Source organism: Brienomyrus brachyistius, chromosome 13 (assembly GCF_023856365.1).
Source record: "Brienomyrus brachyistius isolate T26 chromosome 13, BBRACH_0.4, whole genome shotgun sequence".
NCBI lineage: Eukaryota > Metazoa > Chordata > Actinopteri > Osteoglossiformes > Mormyridae > Brienomyrus > Brienomyrus brachyistius.
In genome coordinates, this window is record NC_064545.1 from 2531518 (window position 1) to 2541255 (window position 9738).

Consider the following 9738-nt stretch of genomic DNA (forward strand, 5'->3'; position numbering starts at 1 on the left):
CTTCACTCGTCAGTCATTTTCTGGCTCAGATGTTATTGTGTTAGGTGAAGCTATGGATCTCTCACTATTCTGCAAAACAGAATTTAATCCTTTTGTGGGATTTGCTTCTCAGCCTGTCAGTATTCACATAAAAAATAATCTCTAGCCATGGGGGTGGTGTCTGGCTTAGTGTGTTCAGGTTCTGTTCTTATGGTCAGACGATTGCCAGTTCAAATCCCAGGGTTGGCAGAATGATTTCATCATTGGGCCCTTGAACAAGGGCATGTGAAGTACATAGAATGAAGTTCAAAGATTCGCTGAGTTTCTGAGCTAATGGAAACATTCCAATAAAACTTTTAAGTCAATGGTGACACAAAGTAGCTAACTAAATTAATGAATTTTGATTTAAAATATCCACTGTTACAGGGAATTGATTAAAATCTCATCACTATGTCAAACTGGTGAAAGAATGGAAAAGCCTCTTCACTGGACAGAAGGAAACTAAATGGCACATTGTGTAAATGGTAAGACAGGGAGAGACTTGTTGTCCTTCACTTTCTGGCAAACCTGAGGTCACAATGACATCAGGCTTCTTGGACTAACTTCAAGACATACAGATTAATAAACTGCTCCACTGGATTGCTTTTACAGAGAAAACTCAATGCTTTGCATGGTATTTGCTTTTATGACTGGAGTTTCACCCATTCGAAGGCTAGCTGTCTCCTCAAATAAATAGCATTTCCGATTCTGATAAAAATAGCAGCCTGCTTTTTATGAAAATATACTCGCCTTGAACTTGTAGTACCCTCAAGCAAATGGCACATCTACTAATGTACTAAAGTCTACAATCAGGTTTTCCTCCCTTATCAGGACAGTGACTTAAGTAGCCTCTTGCTACCACAAAAATAAAAAAGGTCATACTTTATAATAATGGCACAAATCATATACTGAAGTACACTTGCTGGTGTACTGCTGCTGGAAACTAGAATTTCCCAGAGGAACCTTCCCGAGGGATTAATAAAGATCGATCGATCGATCGATCTATCGATTTATCTATCTATCTATCTATCTATCTATCTTCTTGATGATTTAATGCATGAATTAATACAATATTTACCATGATTTCCTGTTATTCACCATCGACTAATGATGGAACCACTGTGGCCTTATGTAATAACTTCACACTAAGTAGGTCATAAGTTAAGGAATGTTAATTCACAGTTACTTCATACATTAATTAATATGCCACCAAATTAGCTGGATTTTAAGTAATATTACTTGCAAATTACATTGATCATTTAGTTGGCCACAAGGCCAAGCCTGTCAAGCAGGTCCTGAAATAGTGTTTTCTTAATGGTGGTACCTCAAATGAGTGGCTGAAGTCTCAATACCATCTGGGAGATCGGTGTGAAATACAACCCACACTCCATAGGCACATTAAAGATGTATAATGCTGTATGCATGTGTTTCTATAAGTGTACCCAGAGCAACTGGCAAACCAGTAACAGCAGAAGTTTCACTTACAGTATTGGGAGCCAAAACTCACTGAGTCCGCATATAATCCATGAATAACTTCCACGAAAATATTCTCAAAAGTGCATCCTGTGAACTGAGTTTTGTAAAATGGCTCCTCAATCATTAGTACTACCAGTATAGGTGGAAAGGGTGCATTGTTCTGAAGGCATAGCAATGAATTGGAGAGCAATGCAACAACAGGTGATTAATTCTTGCTTGCCGATGGAGTAGCTTTAATAAAATCAATTATAGAAGGCAAGCAGAACATGCAGAAGGCTTGCTTGCTGAAATGATATCCAGTTTCAGCTGCTTTTATTAGACTTGTAACTACAATATTTCAGGAAAATCTGGGGCGGTTTGGGAACAGGCTGTGATCCCGTGTCCACTCCTTGGGGGGGGGCTGGTTCTTGTCCTTGGGTTCTGGGGCTGCTTCACAGAGAATTGGGGAAGTGGAAGACACGAATGCATTGTGTCGGCGTCATTATTGGGACTGTGGTCCCTAACATAGAGTTTTGAACTGTTAATGGGCCCCTCAATTACAGCGTTTCCCTGGCGAGCCAACCACTACTAAATGTACCCCAACATAACCCTACACCTCTCGAACTGACAGGCAAACCCAGCATCTAAATGTTGCCAAGTTGGAGGCATTAATTTCAGCATTGCTGCACTTGACAAATGGCGCCCCATAGTGGAAGGCCTATCAAAGGTAAGCTATAGCTTACAATAGTGAAATGTCAGCCGATCCTACCCAGGTCGATTGGGACCCTACTGAATTTTGCCATCTAGGTGGTCCTGCTCTGCTTATCTGTTCGTAAATAACCAAATAATAGTTTCTGGGGCTGTGATGTATTTTGAAGCTTTTTGATGTGGTGAACAATGACATGGTATAATGTTTCAAATATAAGATTAATTATCCCCCTTATTAAAGCACTGAGTCATAATGGTCTTTTTTATTATCATATACTTTACCTTCACAGCTACAGTTGTGGTCAAAAGTTTACATACACTTGTAAAGAACATAATATCATGGCTCTCTTGAGTTTCCCGTTATATCCACAACTCTGATTTTTCTCTGATAGAGTGATTGCAACAGATACTTCTTTGTCACAAAAAACATTCATGAAGTTTGGTTCTTTCATGACTTTATTATGGGTTAACAGAAAAAAGTGATCATATCTGCTGGGTCAAAAATATACATACAACAATGCTAATATTTGGTTACATGTCCCTTAGCCATTTTCACTTCAATTGGGCGCTTTTGGTAGCCATCCACAAGCTTCTGGAAAGCTTCTGGTTGAATCTTTGACCACTCCTCTTGACAGAATTGATGCAGTTCAGTTAAATTTGATGGCTTTCTGACATGGACTTGTTTCTTCAGCATTGTCCACATGTTTTCAATGGGGTTTAAGTCAGGACATTCTAAAACCCTAATTCTAGCCTGATTTAGCCATTCTTTTACCACTTTTGATGTGCGTTTGGGGTCATTGTCCTGTTGGAACACCCAACTGCGCCCAAGACCCAACCTTCGGGCTGATGATTTTAGGTTATGTTGAAGAATTTGAAGGTAATCCTCCTTCTTCATTATCCCATTTACTCTCTGTAAAGCACCAGTTCCATTGGCAGCAAAACAGCCCCACAGCATAATACTACCACCACCGTGCTTGATGGTAGGCATGGTGTTCTTGGGGTTAAAGGCCTCACCTTTTCTCCTCCAAACATATTGCTGGGCATTGTGGCCAAAAAGCTCGATTTTTGTTTCGTCTGACCACAGAACTTTCCTCCAGAAGGTCTTATCTTTGTCCATGTGATCAGCAGCAAACTTCAGTCGAGCCTTAAGGTGCCGCTTTTGGAGCAAGGGCTTCCTTCTTGCACGGCAGCCTCTCAGTCCATGGAGATGCAAAACACGCTTGACTGTGGACAATGACACCTGTGTTCCAGCAGCTTCTAATTCTTGGCAGAGATGCTTTTTGGTGGTTCTCGGTTGACTCTTTACCCTCCTGACCAATTTTCTCTCAGCAGCAGGTGATAGCTTGCGTTTTCTTCCTGAACGTGGTAGTGATGAAATAGTGCCATGCACTTTATACTTACAAACAATTGTTTGCACTGTTGCTCTTGGGACCTGCAGCTGCTTTGAAATGGCTCCAAGTGACTTTCCTGACTTGTTCAAGTCAATAATTCGCTTTTTCAGATCCATACTGAGCTCCTTTGACTTTCCCATTGTAGCGTTTGTGGGCGTTTGTATCCAATGAGCCCTATTTAAATGGCCTCAGAGAAGTCACCAGCTGTAGTCACTCATAATCACTCACAAGAAGTTAAGAGGCCATGCTATGAAGCTCATTTCACTGACACAACTTTCTAAGTCACCAAAATTGCGAATTTATGTTGCTGTATGTATATTTTTGACCCAGCAGATATGATCACTTTTTTCTGTTAACCCATAATAAAGTCATGAAAGAACCAAACTTCATGAATGTTTTTTGTGACAAAGAAGTATCTGTTGCAATCACTCTATCAGAGAAAAATCAGAGTTGTGGATATAACGGGAAACTCAAGAGAGCCATGATATTATGTTCTTTACAAGTGTATGTAAACTTTTGACCACAACTGTATATTTTTGAATCTATGATGTGCAATCTTGATGCCTCACAATGTGCAATAAAATGTGCATTGTTTTGATGTTATTCATGGTTTTCTAATATGTGGTATCGATCTGATGTGTCAGCTTGAATTTGGAGAGTCACTGACAGCTTTTTTTTAATGTTTCTCAGATGTGTTTACAATTGAAAGACTACAACTTCCATGATTGGTAATTTGACACTCTAATGACAGTTTAATGCAGTGGTGCCCAACTCCAGTCCTGGAGGGCTGGAGCCCTGTGTAGCTTAGTTCTTTCCCTGTTCCACCATGAATAATTCAGCTCAAGAGCTGTGTGGTAATTAGCACAAGGAGTTGAATCAGGTGTGTTAAATGAAGGAAAACCCAAAAATGTGCAGGGCTCCGGCCCCCCAGGACTGTAGTTGGGCACCACTGGTGTAATGTCGTATGGAATATTTTGAAATGTTAGCTAACTACAAAATGAAATTTCAGGATAACAATTAATAAATTTCCTCAAAATGTAATCCAGGACACTCCTAGCTCGCCACCCCCACAGAAGCATGATGTGTGAGGTTCTTTTCTCCTGCTGGACCCTCCACAAATTCCTTAGCATTAAATCGGCTGTGGAACTGACCTAACAGCACCCCTGCCCATATGGATCCACGAAAATGTCTTGTATTTTGTATACATTTCATATTGCTCACCCACCCTGGCAAATTTTAGTTTTGGGGCATCTCTCCTACTGGGCTCATAACATTTTTTTATATGGTGCTAACCTGTCCGTGGAAATCTAGGCTTAGCAAAAGGGCACTGGATCACGAGACCAGTGACAGATGCTAAAATGTGTGAACCATTTCCGCCCGCAGAACAAATCTTCAGCCTGAAAACGTGTGGAAAAGTGAAATATGAACTAGCCTTAAAGGTTGGGGACTCTTAGCATACACAGCTCACACATCCCCTGCTGGTAGCTTTCTGTATTATCACATCTATGGCTATTTCTTTGATTCCATGCTTCACACATCTCATTTCTGACACTGCTCTGGTGATCTTGTGCTCTTCTGCTTGTACTGCAGCATTGATACTGACTAACGAGTCTTGAGCTGTATGTGTGTGTGTGTGTGTGTGTGTGTGTGTGTGTGTGTGTGTGTGTGTGTGTGTGCATACAGAGAGAGAGAGAGAGAGAGAGAGAGAGAGAGAAGTTGCCTGTTTTCCATGATAAAAATTAGAAATTCCCTCCTTGAAGGTGACCCACCCGTTAATAGCACGTCTTTTGAAAAGCACTTTCAATCGATTGCTTTTGTATATTATTATACAAAATAATATAATATATACTAATATTTATTTTAAAAAACGCAAAATCTAGTAGCTAATCACAAAATTAACATTAAAGTAAAACGCAACACATCAAAAAACATGCATTATTGTATTCTCCGACAGCTTGCTGCATTTCATTCCGCAGACACATCGTTGACTGTCCTTGACGCGCACAACTGTATTACATCATTCCTGTAGGCTTGGAGACGGAGGGAGAATCCCTGCCACCCCTCCTTCTCTCCTCCCACCGGGTAGGTAGGTCGACGTTTGTTTGTGACTCACGTCTCGATGAAGCAGACTTGAGATCGCTACCTGCCCTCCGTTCGTGCACACTATGATGTCACTACTATAAAGAGCGACATCACTTTCGCCGACATACACTTCCTGCGGCTGACGTCAGTCACTTTTCGGGCACATAAATATGGAAAGACGACTTCTCCCCGGTATTGAACAGCACAGGAAGAACAAATACAGTGCAAGAGAATTCAGCACAAAATATTTTTTTCCTTTAGGACATCAAACATCGTTTTAACAGGCGAAGAAGCAGTTTAAGGGAAAAGACAGAAATGTTGGTTTGCGTATGAAAATACTTGTCTGATCGAATCCTCGTTGTTTTTTTAATATACTTATTGGAAATTTACATAATTTTGCAAAACATAATTTAGCTATGCATATCTTTAATTGCATTTCTTGGAAGACATCGACTAAATTTGCTGTAAGTGTGCGTTATATACTTTTGAATTTAACTTAAGCTTCAAAAACTGTACGTGTGATTGTTAACTCCCGTCTTTAATTCACAGATCCCAATCATGACTCTTAACAAAGGCAATAAGCTGCGGAATACGGAGAAAAAGAGGAATACCGTTCCTTTTTCGGGATACCATCAAAGTCGCCACAAAAGAAGCCTCACCGCGGACAGCGGTATAAACTCCGAGCTCTTGGGCAGGCAGGCAGCTGTGCTTCGGAGCGATGCCCTGGAGCCGTTCAGCAGCAGTCGCCCCGAAGGACACGTGCACAAGGTCGTTCTCCTGGGTGAACATGGCGTTGGCAAGTCCTGTCTCGCACAGATTTTCGGGCAAGTTGAGGACGGGCACGACTGCGACGAAGCAGGTAACTTACTGGAGGCGGCGTGTAGTAGTACTAATACTACTACTACTACTACTACTAATAATAATAATAATAATAATAATGAACAATCCATGACCTGGTAAGAACCAGTTAGAGCATTTTTGGTTATAGAAACAATTTTTATTAAAAGAACACCTTTGTGTAGGTTCACGCATTAATAGACAGTTTAAAACGAGACGCGTAGCTTCATCAAAGTTTATATTCTCTTTCACCTCTTTGATTAGATAACTCAGTATAAGCACATCCATTTCTTATTTAAACGAAATAACGGATAATAACGGATGTATGACTGTAGTAGAATGATTATACTCTGATTCTTTAATAATTCTCATGCGCTACAAATATGTTACTGATATTTGCACCTCGACCAACCACCCAACTGAAAAACTCATTTCATTTCAGGAGGCATGTATAACCGGTGCATTGTTGTGGATGAAGAAGAAGCCACAATTTTATTATATGACGCAGAGCAGGTAAATATGCAGCTACAAATAGTTAATTTGACCTTATATGTTACATGACGATAAAATACTATTGAGAAATTGTACTTTTCTTGTAGAAAAGCAATGCAAATAAAACAGGTTATCATGTTTGAAGTGTAAGTTGCGTGGAACATGACCAAATAACGTGCATCATCTCTGTGAACCTATAGGAAAACAGCCAATGGCAGAGAGAGCAGTGTCTGCGCATGGGAGATGCCTATATCATTGTATATTCAGTCACGGACAAGACCAGTTTCGAGAAGGCGTCCGAACTGCGTATCCAGCTGCGCAGTGCTAGGCAAACAGACAACATCCCCATTATTTTGGTGGGGAACAAGAGTGACCTGGTTCGTTCCAGAGAGGTTTCTGTGGATGGTAAGACTGGTTTTTCTCAAATAATAATTCTCTACCAGCATAAAAGTTGTCATTACATTGCTAGAATTTTACTGTTTTGCAAAATGTCTAATTTTGGTATTTGCTTTTATTACATCTTATAAAAACAGATTGATGCTACACAAATTATTCCCGAGGTCATTGCTCTTTAATTTATTTCGGGATGAATCAAGCATGAAGGATCTGGAAAGATCCTAGGTTTGATCCGGGCTGCTGAGCCAGCTTCTCAGTTATTCCTCTTGGTTCCCATCAGAGGGCAGAGCTTGCGCCATGGTCTTTGACTGCAAGTTCATAGAGACGTCAGCCTCACTGAACCACAACGTGCAGGAGCTGTTCGAGGGCATCGTGAGGCAGATCCGGCTGCGCCAAGACAGCAAGGAGCAGAACGCCCGGCGGCAGGCCACCTGTAGGAGGCATGAGAGCGTCAGCAAGAAAGCCAAGCGCTTCATTCGTCAGATAGTTGCCAGAAAGAACAAGAAAATGGCCTTCAAGCAGAAGTCAAAGTCCTGCCATGACCTCAGTGTCCTTTAAATCCCAGAAGCTCTGCTTGTGCCAACATGACCACATGCTGTGACACGAACGTGTGTTTTCAACACCATCATCAGGACTAAACAGACTTTACACAAATATATTTACTCTGTATCTTGTTTACTCAAAGTTATTTTTCGAAGAAAAAAAACAAGCTCTGGTTATTTGATAACACATATAGTAATACATATGGTAACCATATTCTAACACATCTTAAGGAAGGTATAGTTATTTATTTAACTGCATCTTTAGCGTAAATAATTAGGAATTTGGCTTATGGATGTAATTTAAGCTTATTGTAGGAAAGGTTTGGTTATAAAAATAATATTATTTGTACTTATTTAATTTTTTTAGCTTTGAGGCACAGCTGTAGGTCTAACTGCTCAGCAAGGTAAAAGATATGCACTTATATCGTATATGAGGTCAGAAAGATGAGGTAAACGCCACTGTCTTAGACATCTACGTGATCATACTGTACACTGGTGCAAGATCATGGGCTGGTATTTTGTATTTTAAAAAATATATATTTCTTATACCATCTTCTAATAAACACTCCTAGTATGAATGAATGCAACAGAAGCAATAAAGTATGTGATGTGAACTTTTATTTTTTAAACATTTCGTTTACTTGGACTATTGACTTGACCTTTTTATGTTTATGGTATCTTAATTTTTGCAATAAAAGACTCAGATAAAAGACAATGACTGAGTAATATTTGTTCTTATAAAAGTATACAGGTATCTGCCAACTTTCATCTGCATTTGTGACTGGGCCCTCTGCACACGAGTTAATTTGGGCCTATCAATAGTCATAGGGCAGAAACAAGACATTAAGTTTGGTACTGTAATATACACACGGCACTCTACAACAAATAATAATGTAAATATACTAGAATAAAAAGAGATTGCACTTAGGTTTCACAAAAAATAAGACATAAACTGCACTATAAAATCAAAAGATGTGCACTGTAGCAAACAATAGGAGCTGAGAAAGAAGACGCTTGAAACTGGCAAAATATTTTATTGTCCGGTATAGTAAGTAACTTCATGTAATGATATAGCACAGTATAGGCACAGTATCTGCATCATATTTGATTATTGTAGCTGTCTAGCACATACACATTACTGTATGCATATTGTAGGTCTATTACAAACTCGATATGGCCAGTGATTCATCATGCGGCTGACAGAGCTGTCCATTCACCTGCCCCTGTTACACTAAGCCATACACCAGCTACAGTATAATGTCCCACTGCCTCTGCTTTCAGGCATCTCTCAATCAGTGTATATTATTTACAATGAACCTCGGATGTAAATGTGATTGGACGTTATGCGATAGGACATAAGTCATCAGATACCTGTATTTAAATGAATCTTTCTAGGACTCGGTGCTGGAGTGACTAATCAGGAGCGTCAGGAGAATTCCTGGTGGGTCATCCTACAGTAGTTATGGGGTTGTGATATAAAAATAATGGTTTGCGTATCACATGATCTAATTATGCTAATTGTACAGCCTGCCCCCCCCCCCACACACACACACACACACTTGACAAATTTTATTGCCGGTACTCCCCCTCAATACACACGCAAAAATGAAGAATTTTGGAATATTGCGAAAATTTGAAAACAGTTGCTACTCTCACTTTGGTTACCTTAAATGTCTAATATTGATGCTTCACACAAACGTGTGGTTACAAGAGAAGCTGGAGAATCTGAGTAGGTTGCAAGCAATGTGGTATCAAGAAACCTTCAGAACTTGAAGTTCTGTAAATATACCACTGACCAAAAATAGGGTAAGAACAAG

General features: G+C 39.9%; 1 protein-coding gene across 2 annotated transcripts; it reads left to right on the plus strand.

Moving 5' to 3' along the window:
• Positions 1-5513: 5513 nt before the first annotated feature.
• LOC125705817 (GTP-binding protein RAD-like) lies at positions 5514-8590 on the plus strand. 2 transcript variants are annotated; one of them, XM_048972101.1, is made up of 5 exons: positions 5514-5654; positions 6204-6513; positions 6934-7004; positions 7184-7388; positions 7660-8590. In XM_048972101.1, exons 2-5 carry the CDS (start codon positions 6213-6215, stop codon positions 7935-7937), a joined length of 855 nt encoding a protein of 284 aa, XP_048828058.1. In that variant the 5' UTR covers positions 5514-5654; positions 6204-6212; the 3' UTR covers positions 7938-8590. The 2 variants fall into 2 exon arrangements, with proteins under 2 accessions (XP_048828058.1, XP_048828057.1); XM_048972100.1 differs by lacking the exon at positions 5514-5654 and adding an exon at positions 5679-6118.
• Positions 8591-9738: the final 1148 nt, after the last annotated feature.